Source organism: Artemia sp. Qi Xiang Cuo, chromosome 19 (assembly GCF_049724085.1).
Source record: "Artemia sp. Qi Xiang Cuo chromosome 19, ASM4972408v1, whole genome shotgun sequence".
NCBI classification, from domain to species: Eukaryota; Metazoa; Arthropoda; class Branchiopoda; order Anostraca; family Artemiidae; genus Artemia; species Artemia sp. Qi Xiang Cuo.
The window spans coordinates 35,998,211-36,013,501 of NC_142812.1; the positions used below are offsets into that span (position 1 = coordinate 35,998,211).

The following is a 15,291-nucleotide window of genomic DNA, read 5'->3' on the forward strand; positions in this document are numbered from 1 at the left end:
GTGTGCAGGTTCCATGATATTATTTTTATATATATATATTATTTAAACGTAGTAGTGGCGTTGATCAGCGAGTGTTTGGTTAAATATTCTGTGTATAGTGATTCAACAAAGAAACAACAAATAAGCACGCATCCATCTTCTTTCTGGCGAAAAATACAGAATTCAGCATTTTTGTAGATAGAACCTTGAAACCTTTACGGTAGGGTTCTGTGGTACGCTGAATGTGATGGTGTGATTTTCATTAAGGTTATTTGACTTTTTTTTTCCTTTTCCTAAATAAGGCAAATTTTCTCTGGCTTGTAGCTTTCGATGGGTAACATTAAGCTTTAGGTATATTTAGAATCAACATAAAAAGCCAGTTGTTTTGATGTATTAGTTGTTGTCAACATTTCTTTTAGACTTTTGTTTGCTATTGGACCGAGTGATTTCCTTACAGTTCGTTGCCACCAACTCTGTGATTCTCAATAGTTGCTTTATCTTCTTTTTTTTCTTTTTTTCTTTTTTTTTCTTTTTTTTTGTTTCTTTTTTGTTCCCCTTTTCCCCTTTTTCCCCTTTTTCCTAAATAAGGCAAATTTTCTCTGGCTTGTAGCTTTCGATGGGTAACATTAAGCTTTAGGTATATTTAGAATCAACATAAAAAGCCAGTTGTTTTGATGTATTAGTTGTTGTCAACATTTCTTTTAGACTTTTGTTTGCTATTGGACCGAGTGATTTCCTTACAGTTCGTTGCCACCAACTCTGTGATTCTCAATAGTTGCTTTATCTTCTTTTTTTTTTTTTTTTTATTTTTTTTTTTTTTTTTTTTTTTTTTTTGTTTTTGTTCTTTTTGTGTGCTTGATACAATGTACTGCAACCGATACTAGATATCAATTACATCTGTTTAGGTTTCTAAATTTTTTTTTTCTGAAATTTATTCTATGATGCCTCAGAAGTTAATGCTCAGTTATTTCTTGTCGTAAACTTACTTCACTTGAGAAACACACGGGAGAAACTTTCACCCCATTAGAAACTCGCCTCTGAAAATGTAGCCCCCAGAAAATTTGTAAATGTAGAACTGCTGGAACTTGGATAATAATTTATCCTTTATTATGAAACTTTATTTCACTTGAAAACTAGTGAAAATGCTCCCTATGTATAGACACCGCCTGATTGAAAAGACTCTTACAAGAGAAATAAAGAGAATTTGTCTATTAGGCATTATTTGCATCGACATAACTTATCTGTTTGCCTTTTTCTTATTTAGAAACAACTAGAAAGCTTGAAAATTGATGGACTTCATTTTCAAATTTATTGAAACTTTATTTGGATAATAATTTATCCTTTATTATGAAACTTTATTTCACTAGAAAACGAGTGAAAATACTCCCTATGTATAGACTCCGTCTGATTGAAAAGACTCTTACAAGAGAAATAAAAAAAATTGAGCTCCAAATTCTTTCCCTCTTGAGGAATCGAATTTAGCTATACGTATAATAAATTGAGGTGAACCATTATCTTTCTAAAAAAAAGCTATTATTTTCATCTTTATCATGACTTGGACCTGACTGGTAAATCAAATTTTGACATTTGTCTCACAAAGAAATTCTTCAGGGAAATCCAGTTTATTCGTTTCTAAGCCACTTTGTCTTATATATCAGGAAAATATATCAATGGGAAGAATTTACTTAGCTTGACCTTCTATAGTCGTTGATTGCTCTGCTGATATAACATTCAATGTTAAATTTAATTTTTATCTTCCCTATTGACCTAAGAAAAAAAAAAGAAAAATGGACAGTATTAGATGATCATTAACAATGTGTTTTCAAATTTCAGAACTTGAAAAAGTTTAATGAAATGTGGAAACTATGCTTTGGACGAATTTATATGGTTTGGGGTCAGTAAATGTAGAACTGCTGGAACTGCCGTTGCTCATCCCGTTTTGGGTCTGGAGTAATGTTGCAAACGACGAGAATAAGAATTGCTTAAACCCTTAAAAACCTTTCATTTTAAAGGCGTCGCAAAGCAGAAACTGAATTTCCCTCTTATTATAGTGAATTGAAGCTATCTGAAATTATATCTGAATACTATCTGAGATACTATCTGACATCCGAGTAGCTGACAAGTTCAGTTTTTAAGATTTTCAAACTGAAGCAAAGGCCTTTTTTTCTCTCTTTTTTTTTGAAATGTACTCTAATGCTGAAAACGTCTTATGTTGGGAGCAATGGGCTTAAATCGTTCCTCTTAGGAAACGGTGTTCAAGTATTTGTTTTAGAAAATGGGGTTTAAGCCGGTTTCTTTTGGCGAACCTGTCATCTCAAACTTAACAGGGAAGAAAAACTAAATTCATAAATCTCTAATTTGTATAACTCTGTAGGTGTTGATACGGTTCAGCTTTTGTGAATGCTTCTATTTCTTAATGGGAGATCCATTCTGAACCCTGGCTCTTGCAATTTCTCAGGCGACCAATTATTCAAGGGATTAATTCTTGTAACTGGGAAGAGCTGCGTGCAGAACACTGATAATATGTCTTTTTTTTGTGATGCAACCAAGAAAGTTTGATTTACGCTGATGAAGGCAAATCATAATATGATCAAAAGGACTTTCCAAAAGTGAAAAGTGGGCTTTATTACTTCTTCCACCCAATTGTGCAACTTAGCTGAGGTAATTTAGAAGACTGTATGCCACCCATGGGCGTGCATAACAGTGGTTAAATGAAGGGGCGGTCACAACTTTCCTGCAATCTTTTTGCTGTATATTAATATAGAACAGGGTTGTTATAGAAGGTTGTTATTGTTATAGAAGTGAGAGTTTGGATTACAAACTGATAACCTTGTTTCTCCAATCAAGATACAGACCTTAACAGTCTTGGCTGCTCACACTTCTCCTGGAAACCTATTGTGGTTTACGATTGACAAAAACGGAACTTGAAAATTATTCTACCCTGCTGATATTTTAAAATCCACTTCTACAACCTGAATAGTTTTTTGGGAAATTCCTTTACAATTTAGCATATTTGCCCAATCTAAATAGCCCTATCTTTGAAAAAAAAAATCATCTGCAATTTCAAGTCGAAACAGAACTGAAATTACGGAAATTGCTTATGTTGAATGAATAAATAGAATCTAAAGTATATTCTAGGCAAGTCCCATGACCTCTTATGTCCCATGACTTCAAGAGTTATAAAATAACTCTTAAAGTTATTTTATTGCTCAACCAAATGTAAAAGTCACAAGGGCCATAGTTACAGGCGCGAAAGCAAAAAAAGGAAATAGCACTGAGCTCTAAAAAACCGATATCATCCATTGTACAGGCAAAGCTGACTCAGTTTCATGGCCACTTGGATATCTTTTCACATTTCAAGCATTTATTTGATAGTTACTTTAAAATTTTGCTAATCTCTTTGTTTTCTGTTATTCGCTTTGAAAATTTCAATACTTGGGTCTCTCACACAACTGATTTTATACATGAAGTAATGTGGATTTTGAAATATAATTTTTGGTCTGTTGTCTGGTCTGTCATACCGTAAGTAATTTGGTGAGTTGGGTTATGTTCAACTTTCAGTTATAGTTTATGATTCACCTATCAGAATATAGGTTTAAGACATCTTTTTTTCAAATATGTATAGCCTACTACTGTCTTTACTATCTGAATTAGAATTGTACTTAATTCTGCATAAGCACTTGTACAACATACGTCACTACGTCGTTAAAGTTTATTCTAAATAAATGCATCTTTTGTCACTTGATGAATTTGCCAAAAGTTGCAATGGCAGAATTTGTAGGTAATAGTTAGTAATAATTACTGTTTATTTTAGCTTTTCAAACTATGTTCTTGGCATTTCAGTTTCATGGTATGTAACATGTGTGATTTTAAAAGCAAAGAAGAACAGACTATTCAATTTATTTATTTTTTTACCGACACGTGTGACTATAGTCTGTTTTGGGCATAAACTCGAGGTAATTGAGGTGAGTTTACATTCGTGTGCCTTAATTGTATTTCTTGATGTATAGCACATGCCTGATCGATCATCTTTGGAAGTGAATCAAATATTGCCACCAATTCCTCCCCGTTTATAACACCTACTACTAGAAGGTGAAGTATTGTCATAGCCTCTTATCGTTTTACAGCTGTTTTCGCCCGTTTGGTAAATGCAGTCAATGAAATTGAGAAGCGCATTCCCTTCTCCCACCATGATCGTCTTGGATATTTGACCTTCTGTCCTACCAACTTGGGTACGACCATCCGTGCTTCTGTCCACATCCAACTTCCAAAACTCGCTGCTGATCTTAAAAGATTGGAAGAAGTTGCCTCTAAATACAATCTCCAGGTAAGTTACTATTGCCGTCATCAAAACGCAGTAAAATGAGGTTTCAGGGTCTCTCCCTCCCGAAATTTTTGTCCGACTCGTAAAAATGTAACAAAATTGCATATAAACAAATTTGTGATACGTTTAAAAAAAAATTGTAACCCTCCCCCTCCCCTACAAAATCCTGGATGAAAGAGTGCTCTTGAGTTGTATTTTCATTGTGCTCTTTGTTTACTTTATTTTGCTCCCATAATTTAGTCATGATCGTCACAGTTATGTATTTTCCGATGCCTTTATCATATTCTATGATGACGAGTTAATGAAGGGTATATTTTCTATATTCTATTCGGATTTTTGTAGAAATGTGGGCGGGGCTCGATTGTCTCGAAATACCTGTTTAAGTCATCTCTGGTTATTTCACTTTGAAGAGGGTAAAACCTTCCACATTTTCCACAAGTCTGAGAAAGAGGAAGGAAAAGTGTCTGCATTTTGGACGATTTTTCAAGACTTTCTACTTTTTTTAAGTATCCTAGCTCTAAATAGCCATATAAGAATCTATTTTATGCCCTCTTTAAAGTAGATTAATAGTGGATTGGTTGGTCTAATTTATGTTTCTGGTATTTATTCTTAGCTCGGAGTGGATTAAGTTACGAATAGTCTACGAATTTTTATATAAATGGGTGCAAAAAATTCTGAAATCTTTTCAGTCCAATTTTCCTTGAATGTTCTTACTCTCTGTGCACTTTCCTTTTCCATAAAAAATCCTTTGAGGTATAATTCTTCTTATCTATGACTGCTTTAAATGAGATGCAGATCTATATATCTATTTTCCCGTAAAAAGTTTTTCTCCGTTCGAAAATTCTTCATTTACACCGTTACTTTCTTATTTTCTAGAATGAATTGATAAAATGGATAGTTCCTTTTGAGACTTTGGATAGGTTGTATGCGTTTTTTTTTTATGAAAGCTTTTACATCATACCAGGCGTATTTTGATACAAAAAGAAGAAAAAAAATATTAATTAGATTTTTTTTAATATACAACCATCACAGCAGTTTCTAGTAGGAAAGGAAAATTGAAATTCTGATAAAGACGTTTTGGTTATCCAACCTTGAAATAAGCCTTCCCTCTGAAAAACACATAAGGAGGGGTAACAGAACTATTGTACATTGTTTGTCTCATCTATTTTCATTTATGTTAATTCCCTTATCATTGGGTTCAAAACAAAAGGGCGTATCTAAGGTTATCAACGCGGAATTGAAAATAAGCTGGTCACGACAATAGCTGAGGAACTAAAATGGTAGGTTAGAAAATTACACCTATATTGAATTAGAAAAAATGTAAATGTAACAATTAACTTTGTTGCTGAACAATGTCGCTTTATGTTGGTATATTGCTCAATTAGATCATAGTTGTTAGGGTAAATAATCGCTTCTCGGACAATATTTCATCTAATATCTAACTGAATTCATGTAGCTAGTCAAAGAAGAAGAATGGGATGAAGATTTACATTCCTCTCAGTATTATAGCCAGCAATGATTGTAATCCCCACTTTGGACTAAATCACCATAAATCATTCCACTCTCCGAAAATGTGATCATCTCATTTTTACCTATGCTGTCATAAAACCAATATCAGCCACAGGCATTGGTGTCAATTGGGCTTGGGGGGCATTGAAAAATACCTTTTTTTTGTTCATTTTTATTAAAAATTGCCCTTCTCTTGTAATTCGGTTTAGAAATTGAAAAATACGACCAATTTGCCCCCCCCCTTCTTAAGATTTGAATTTTTTTTTTTACTCACCCCTAAATTTTCGTGAATTGACGCCACTGCCCACAGTCCGACAATCGACGATTTGCTATGGTGTTTGAGCTGGAGTTATTGAAGGTTTTTTTTTCGGTCATGGATGGTTTTCCCTGTCTCCCATGAAATGCTTCTGCAAATGCTACCATTAGATTAAACGCCAAAAAGGGGTTAATGTTATTCATAAATCATTTTTATAAATTTCTTGGGACCTGCTATTTCCGTTTCCAACCCTGTAATATAATATAGGGATTGATGAAGAATATAAATAGTGTTTTGTTTTTTTAGTATCACATTTTTAAATGAGCATACGTTTTTAAATTTAAACTTAACATTTCAAAAATTGAAATTTAACAGTCTTAAAACAAGCCGTAAAAATTTAGAGTAGCCAAGGCCCAGGGTGTTTTTTTCGCAGTTAAAAAAAGTTTGAAAGAACAGAAGATAAGTCTGCGAACTAAGATTAAAATATTAAAAGCGACAGTGATGACGGTGGTCGAGTTTGGTTCTGAAGTGTTGGGGCTGTGGAAGACGGAGGAGAATTGTTTAGATGTTTTCCAGTGAAACTGTCTTCGCATAGTCGTGGGCACAGTTTATATAATTAGCAGTATGATCTTTCCCTATCTCACCCATTATAAAAACCCGGACCGAGGTGCGAGTGCTCCAGAGAGCTTATAAATATAAGCGACACTAGATCTTTTCACGGGTAGACAAAGTATAATCACCTACGGAACAAGTACTGACAAAACCACTTGGCCGGCTCACCAATAAGTGGACAATAAGTGCACAAACAAGTGGGAGGAGCTTTTTGTTCGCACCGAGAACAAAATCTCGAGAACAAATCGGTAAACTTACTGCTAATTATATAAACTGTGGTTGTGGGTATCCGTTTGACTGACCTTATATCAAACAAATAGATGTACGAAAATGTGATTCAATCTGGCTTTATAGGGCTATAGTGATCGAGATGGCCTGGACTTATTTTGCGGATGAACGATGACAGATTGTCGAAGATCGCACATTTCAGCCATCCTTCTAGAGCCAAACAAAAAACAGGTTGTTCCCGAATGGGGTGAGAAGAGGTCGCCAGGAAGGATCTAAATAAAATTAAAACTTCATGGGAAAGGGTGTAAAAAGGGAAGCTTAGAATAGATTGGGATGAAGGAGTAGCGTGGGCAGCTGTGTTGGTTTGAGGTGGTTCGGTGCTGCACTGAGAATCTAGTACTAGTAGTAGTACATATTTTCCAATCTAATTTTTATGAAAATGTGCTAGAAAAATTACCTTAAATGTAAGAACTGTTTAGAAAGTACAACGCTTGCAAAGCATAAACGTTTTCACAAGTTTTTAGTTTATTTTTACATAGATATTAAAAAAAGAAAAAAGAAAAATCAGTGTAGTCTACTAAATTGACGTGCTAACGTAACATTTTCCTGAAAGAAATAGAATTTATCTTTTGGCAAAGTTCAATATTGCGTAAAAAGGTGCTGGAATTCCCATTTACTTTGTTCTTGACTGTTTAAATTCGATTATTATAATGTTACAGAGAATTTTAAGCAATAGTTATATGTATAATCTATTAAAACTTTGACAATTAAGTCTGAACTATCTCTAGAATATAGAATAAACTTCTTAAGTATCCTTAAATTATTCCTTTGTATTTTACTCAAGGCATTTAACTTTGGCTTCAATTTAAGTTTTTACCTTGCATTATGAAGCGAAGACTAATAAATGCTTATTACCATGGAGATTGTAAATAACTTGTGTCAATGAAAACTTTAATCTCGGAAATAGAAACCAATGACAATTTTTAATGCCTCACTATTAGAGTTGAATAGGCTTATTTAGAAAATTCATTCTCTTGTAAAGACATTACAGAATCACGTTTTATCATTGATTCTGTTGGGAATTCTAATCACATTGGCATAGATCGTGGACTTTTTTAAAGTCATAAATAATTTTATTTTAGTAGTGTGTCATTTTATGTACTTTTATCATTTTCCCCCTTCTTCGTCATAATGTTGTTTATGAGTCATCTTTTGTCCATGTAACCTAGTAGCTTGGAACTGCAATCGCTCAAAACTTTTAACGCGGTAATTTGTTTTGATTCTGGGCCATTTTTCCACTCGATAGGACGTGCCAGTCCTATCAGTGTTTTCATTATGTAGGAATTACTATTTTTGCTTGATTTTTTTTCCCAGAATTTCGGAGAGGTTACAAAAAGGAAAAGAAAGCTCAGTTGTCATATTGAGTTGCCACCTTACACTAAAAAAAAAGAAAGAAAAAAAAAGTTTCTCGAAAGAATTTGTGTAAGTGCACTTCCTTCCCTCCTGCTATGCTGTAGTAATCATAGTTTAGAGTTTCGGCAGAATTTCAGTCTTTTTCAATATATTGCAAGCTGTAACAGTCATATAAAAAGCCTAGCTTCTGTCCAAATACCTAATGGCTAATATTCTATGTTATCCCCTTGGGGCCCAAGTTCTCTGATCCTCAGAAAAAAAAATAAGAAGAAACGGGCACGTAATATCATAATCTTTAGAAAAGAAGTTGATTTAATGGTGAAATTACTAATGATTAATAGTATGTCCTGGTGGAAACAAAGATCGTAACGATCATAAAAAATGAATTAATTCCATTCTGTCGTTTCGCGTGCCAAGCATAACCACCTCGCAAAAAAGAAAATGTTATTTTTTCGTATATTAGAGCAAGCTGTAAGTTTTAAAATGTATTACATGTTAATTAAATGTATTACATGTTAATCAAGGTAATCTTGGGACCCCAGGTTGAGTATAAATCCTCCTCAGTGTCGTTTTTAGTAAATAATAATCCAAAAAATTAATAAATTGCCCTTATATTTTAATATTTCATGGCTATTAGGCATTATTAGCATCGACATAACTTATATGTGTGCTTTTTTCTCATTTAGAAACAACTAGAAAGCGTGATAATTGTTGGAATTAATTTTCAAATTTATTGCAAAAATATATGTTTTTGTTTATTGTTGGCCAACAAAAAATCAGGAGGTCAGTGCTTTATCTTTCCGAGGATCTACAATGAATTGTTGCCAGATTTTTTTTTTGTCACAACTGGATGAAAAACGTCTAAAATGCGCTTGGATTTCGAAGGGCCAACTTTTCTTGCAATCAGGGCTAAGACTAGCAGGGATTTTGTGGTTACTCGTAGTCCTATTCCGGAATGGTAGACTTTTCTTAGTTTTACTTAGCCTACACAATGTGTTGCTCTATGACTCAACGTGTTGTTTTCGTTCATTTCTGGTTATGTTGGGATATTATGGTAATCACTAACACTAATCAGAATCTGTATGGGAATCTATCTATATACTCTTATTTAATACATATCTAAAATTGACCGGACAATATCACGCTGACATCCTTGTTAAATGCTCAAAATAATAATAGGGATAATAACATATGGAAAAATAAAAACATTAAATCCAATTATTATGACAGATGCATATCATTACTCCTTATTCCTACTCCCACTCTCGTAAAAACACCTTGCCTCTTTACTCTATCTTCCAAGCCTTTTCGGCAACAAACTTTTTCTATATGATCCAAAAAGGCAACGTTTAAGCTAATCCTCTGTTTAAATACAACTGTCATCATTCCCAGTATGTAAACTCAATCTTAAAAAAAAACTAAATATTAACCTTTCTATTCTATCATATCTCTTTATGTATTTTTACAAGTTTTTTTTTCGTCTCCGTGATTCAAAGAAGTATGTTTACAATATATGACGTAAAGTTTGTTTTGCCCGTAAAAAAATCAGAAGATATATTTGAAGTCATGTTTGCACTGGGAAAAAGTGAGAATAATTAATACTTTTTGACACGTAATAATGCCAAATCGATTGTCACCCTAGTAACTGGACAAGCTCGTTTTTCACTTGAAAATTGGGGCTTTTTGCCAAGGCTGGTAAGGCTAATTTATCAAGTTAATTCGTGCAAATTTCGCTTTCTGATGTAGCCTATATACTGTACTTGAAAAATAGATTTGGATTTCAACATTAAAAAAAGAAGAAAAAAAAACAGATGTTGACAGATAAAAGAAAAATAACATATCCAAATACCTTGTTGTTCTTCGTTTTTTTTTTTTTTTTTTTTTTTTTTTTTTTTTTTTTTTTTTTTTGCATTGGAATAGAACAAAATACTGTTTATTCTTTGGATTTTGTTTTATAATGAAAACGAGGGAACATCAAAGTCACACATATCTAGTATATTATGATTTTGAACGACTTCAATATCACAAATTTTGTATTCGTTACCAAACACATTTGCCCTCTTCAATTGGGTCTGATTCTCTGTATTTTAATTTTTACCTTTACTGAAAGTTTTTTTTTCCTTTTAACGTTACGAAATAAAAAATAAATTAGCCAACTTTCGAAGAAAAAACTGAAAGAGGGTCAAGGTCAGAAACCTCGTTCGCAGTTTATTCTTCAGAGCTTCAATGAGACCAGTTGGAATGGTTTACCAACAAGGTCTTTATATTTAAGACGAGACACAGGCTGTTTAGCGTAGCTCGGCCTCAAGAAGCTGCTGGACCAAGTGCTTTCACTCCGTTCTATCTTCAGTAAGTGGTCGAGTAAACTCAAGCCGTGCCTCGATCCACTCGTGACTATTCTTCTAGAATTCCCAAGAGATTCTGCATCTTCTCCAATGACGTTATGCCAAGATTTAATCGGACCACCTATTTTTTCATCCATGAAGAAGGGTGTCTGCTAATGGTACCTGGCCTATCGGGGTCTCTTCCTGGGGTTAAAGCTGTGATGTAAGCTGCATAGACCCTTGCGCCTCCCTTTATTGTGGTAATTATTTCAAACGCTTTTCTTGGATTTTCAACCGGTCTATTTATCCGGATTGAACACAGAGGAAAGGAGGAATCGAACGAAACTTTCAGTCAATTAACTGAGGAAGAGAAGCATTTTCATGATCAAACAAACTGCTCCATATCTACTATTAAAATATGTAAATTCGCCTTGAAAGGTAAACTGACAGATCAACGTAAGAAAGGCCCGACTTAATTGTAAAGACGTTTTTAAACAGGCTTTTATTGCCATGACTTAGAAGCAGAATTTTGTCTGCACATGCAATTTCCGACAAACATACCCAACCCTAAAACAATTAAATAGGCAGTGTCTGCTGGCACGAAGTTAAACACATTTAAATATACTAAGACACATAACAGCTCTTTCAGGAACCCCTTTGAAAATGGGATTCAAAAGCCCCCCCCCCTTGTATTTTACCCCTAGTAAAGCACTAGCCATAGCATATCACGATTACGTTTCTGTTTGGTCCTAAAAATTGCTCCAGAGGGAGAACGATCACAAGCAACCCAAAGAGACAATCAATTACTGCTTCAAAGTTAAGAGGTTTTACTGAAAGGTTAATATTCTATAAAGGTGTAGTGGTGCTAGATCGAATTGTCTCGACGAATAGAGCGGTTATGACACGATTTCAAAGCGATACGACTTACTGAACAGGAAGGAATGGTTGAATTAGATAGTAAGGTACTATAATGGAAGATAACAATGTACTGAGAATGGAAATGTACTAAAGTATATCAACAGATCTCTAGTTGGTATTTATTGAACCATTTAGACTTTAATGGAAGTGTTTCTACTGTCGGCCTTTTCATTACCCCGCTAAACCCGCTACAATTCGTAGCTCGGGCCTTTTACCCTTACAAATGTGCCATTGATGAATATATATATATATATATATATATATATATATATATATATATATATATATATATATATATATATATATATATATATATATATATATATATATATAGATAGATAGATATATATATATATAGTATATATATATATATATATATATATATATATATATATATAATGTTTAAATCACTATTACTACCTCTTTATTCTTCATGACACTAAAAGCGATCATCATGTAATATCACTCTCTTTTGTTTATCATACTGTTTCTGCCGGGAATTAAAGTCGTAATATTTCCATATTTCTCCTTGACTTTCTTCTTATATCTGTCTGCTGTAAAATTCGATAAGCGAAATGAGTGTACTAGGCTTGTCCACCTCGATGTATTTCTCTTTTTCCTCGTAGAAAAGTGTCATAAGCATACCTTCACAGATGGGGAATAGGAGGGAATTACCCCTGCGATTGGTTCGAAGAGCGTCTTTCCCGAAAATATTTATAAGATTTGCCCTAAAGATGAACTTCATTTCGATTTTAACCTCCCCACAAGGTCAGACTTATGTGTATCCTTGGTCAGAAGGGAGCATAAGTTTATATTCAAATGAAAATAAACAGAGGACAATTTCCCAGTTTGTTCCCGCGTAATAAGACAACCAATCAAGTTGGTTCAAAATACGAGCGGAGAAATAAAATCTTAGTCAGAAAAAATATCCTGAGCATTTATATGAATAGCTATCAATCTAATTTATTGGAGCCTTCGCAAAAATTCCCCCTCCCCCTGGATTACTACAATGACAGTGTTGGGCCTTAACCTTAGGAACATTGGGACTTGAATAATAGCTTGTAATCCTAACATTTCATGTGTGACGGAAAGACAAAATAAAGAACCGCAACATGACCATTCATTGGTGATACATAATTCTCCTACCTAGATCCCTTGTAATGTAAAAAAATAGCCAAGGTCTAGATTGTCTCTTTGTTTATCTTTTTTTTTTGTAGTTGAAACCAGTTTGGAGGAATAGGGAGATAAGTTGTTAGACTAATAATATAAGATTTGAAGCCTCAATACTAATAGTGGTCAAATATTGCTTTGAATTGTGGGTGATTCGAAAGGTTGAGATATGTTTGATGTTTTCCAGAGATTTTTTTCTAAGGATAAATTTAGGTACCCGTTTGACTTACGGCAAATCCAACCACAAGCAGAATAAAAATTTGATTCGATACCATTTTCTATGACTGTAATGAAAGAACAGGGTAAGATGGTCAAGTCAAGTTTTATGCATGAGTTTGAAGAATGATAAACTGCCAAAAATCGGGCTTTTGACCATCCATCCAGGCCAAACGAAGATCAGGGCGTCCTTGAATGGAATGGGAAGAGGTCATAAGAAGAACAAATAAACTTTCAAGTGGGGATAAATCCATTTATTTAGACAGTGAAAAAACAGGTACAAAAGCCCAAATATTTTGATTACACATGCAGTAACCATCATCAGTAGAAATAATAAAATAATAAAATTTTAACTAGCATATTTATATACAACAAAATAAATAACTTTTCGGTTCATTCTCAAAATAATGAACTTCTGGATTATTCACTAAATTATTTTCAGAGAGAGTTCATTCAAAGTTCTTGATGCAAATTTTCTTCTTTAATCTTGCCCAAATGTAAAATAAATTTCCAATGAAAGTGGCAAAGCCTTCCGTGTCTTCTAATTGCAAACCAAATGTTGAGTTTATAGATGTTTACTGGGTTGGTCTCATTTCTCCATATATACGACGTATTTTCGACATAACGCCTTTAAATTAGGTGTTATTTTCTTAGACCACACTGCCGTTCTAAGACGAACAAACAAACTTTCAAATGAGGATAAATCTATTAATTTAGACAGTGAAAAAACAGGTACAAAAGTCCTGATATTTCGTGATAACCAGATAAAAAGGTACAAAAAAGTCTAGATATATCCAGATAAACAGGTACAAAACAATCTGGAAGTTCATTATTTTGCGAATGACCCGAAAAGTTATTTATTTTGTTGTATATAAATATACTAGTTTCAATTTCATTATTTTAGTATTTCTACTAAAGACGGTCGCTGTATGTGTAATCGAAATATCTGGACTTTTGTACCTGTTTTTTTCACTGTCTAAATAAATGGATTTATCCCCGTTTGAAAGTTTATTTGTTCGTCTTAGAACGGCAGTGTGGTCTAAGAAAACAACGCCTAATTTAAAGGTGTTACATCAAAAATAAGGTCATAAGAAAGGATTTAACATCGGGGGGTTGTAAAGAACGAAGTTGTAGGGCGGCAGGAGGAGCAGGCGGAGTTGCGGTAGCCTTGGGGGGGCTTAGTGCTGCAATGCCTTGTTGTTAATAGTGGCGACAAATCCACTTTTGATTGAACTTTGTCTACCTATAGACTAGTCAGATGAGTAACGTTTTCTCGCTTTTTTTATTACGAGAAAGGGGCTTATGCTTAGCGCTTCATACTAGGCAAGGTGAGCATGAATGAATATTAGGACATGTCTCTTGAATTTGAATCTTGGTAACTGTGCAGTCTTTTCTTTCAGTTATCTCTATTCCAATATTATGTATGACTTTTCGTCCTTCAGTCCATTTGCAATCCTTGTAAATTTTTTTTTCAGGTTCGTGGAACCCGCGGTGAGCACACGGAAGCCGAGGGTGGAATCTACGACATCTCAAACAAACGTCGTATGGGACTTACTGAATATCAAGCCGTCAAGGAAATGTACGACGGTATTGCTGAGCTCATTAAGCTTGAACAATCCGCTTAACTGCTTACAACTTGGCATTTGGCAACACTTTGTTTAGAAAACTTCCGGGCTTATAGTTCGTCTTGAATGTGATATAATCCCTGATATTGTTGAAAGTTCGAGCTGAAGTCTTGCAATAAATGTTTTACATAATATTGCCTCTTTTAATGAGTTATTAACAAACCAAAAGTTTCAGTTGGATGTTGATAGCAGCAATACAGTATGATATGGTTCCCATAGAATCTAAAAAAACAAAAATGTGCTGTATCCAGGGGGGAGGAATTCCCCCGCCCCCTCCCCCGAAATTTTTGGCCGAGTCGTAAAAACGAAGCAAAATACATATAAACAAATTTCTGATGCATGTTTTCTAAAATTTATTATAATCCCCCTCCCCCCTAGAAAAAAAACACTGGATACGACCCTGATTCTGTCTGTCTATTACCCTCTGACAACACTTTTGTTAGTGTGTGCTTTTTGGCATCCTTTGTCTGTAAAAATTGTTACTGTTTTAAATTGCAAAAAAAAATGTTATAAGAAATTATAACAAAGAGCTTTTCAGATCTTGCCGCTTTGACTAAAACAAAGGGACTTGGGGCAGTAGTCTTAAAAATCTTATTTTGACGCTGCATCAAGGCATAGTGTTATTTTTCTTTGGTAAAATAGAGATTTGGTTTGCAAACAGTAGCACGATGCTTTCCAGCAGATAAATCTATTTATTCTTCTGTATAGAAATTATGA

General features: G+C 34.0%; 1 protein-coding gene across 1 annotated transcript in view; it reads left to right on the plus strand.

The window, feature by feature from the left end:
* Window positions 1–14,706, plus strand: part of LOC148940790 (arginine kinase) — a 102,800-nt gene extending 88,094 nt beyond the window's left edge. The window contains exons 6-7 of the mRNA XM_089105506.1: window positions 4,107–4,306; window positions 14,425–14,706. Of these exons, the coding sequence (XP_088961632.1) occupies window positions 4,107–4,306; window positions 14,425–14,574 (350 nt within the window). The 3' untranslated portion in view covers window positions 14,575–14,706. The remainder of the gene's footprint in view (window positions 1–4,106; window positions 4,307–14,424) is intronic.
* The last annotated feature ends 585 nt before the right edge of the window (window positions 14,707–15,291 follow it).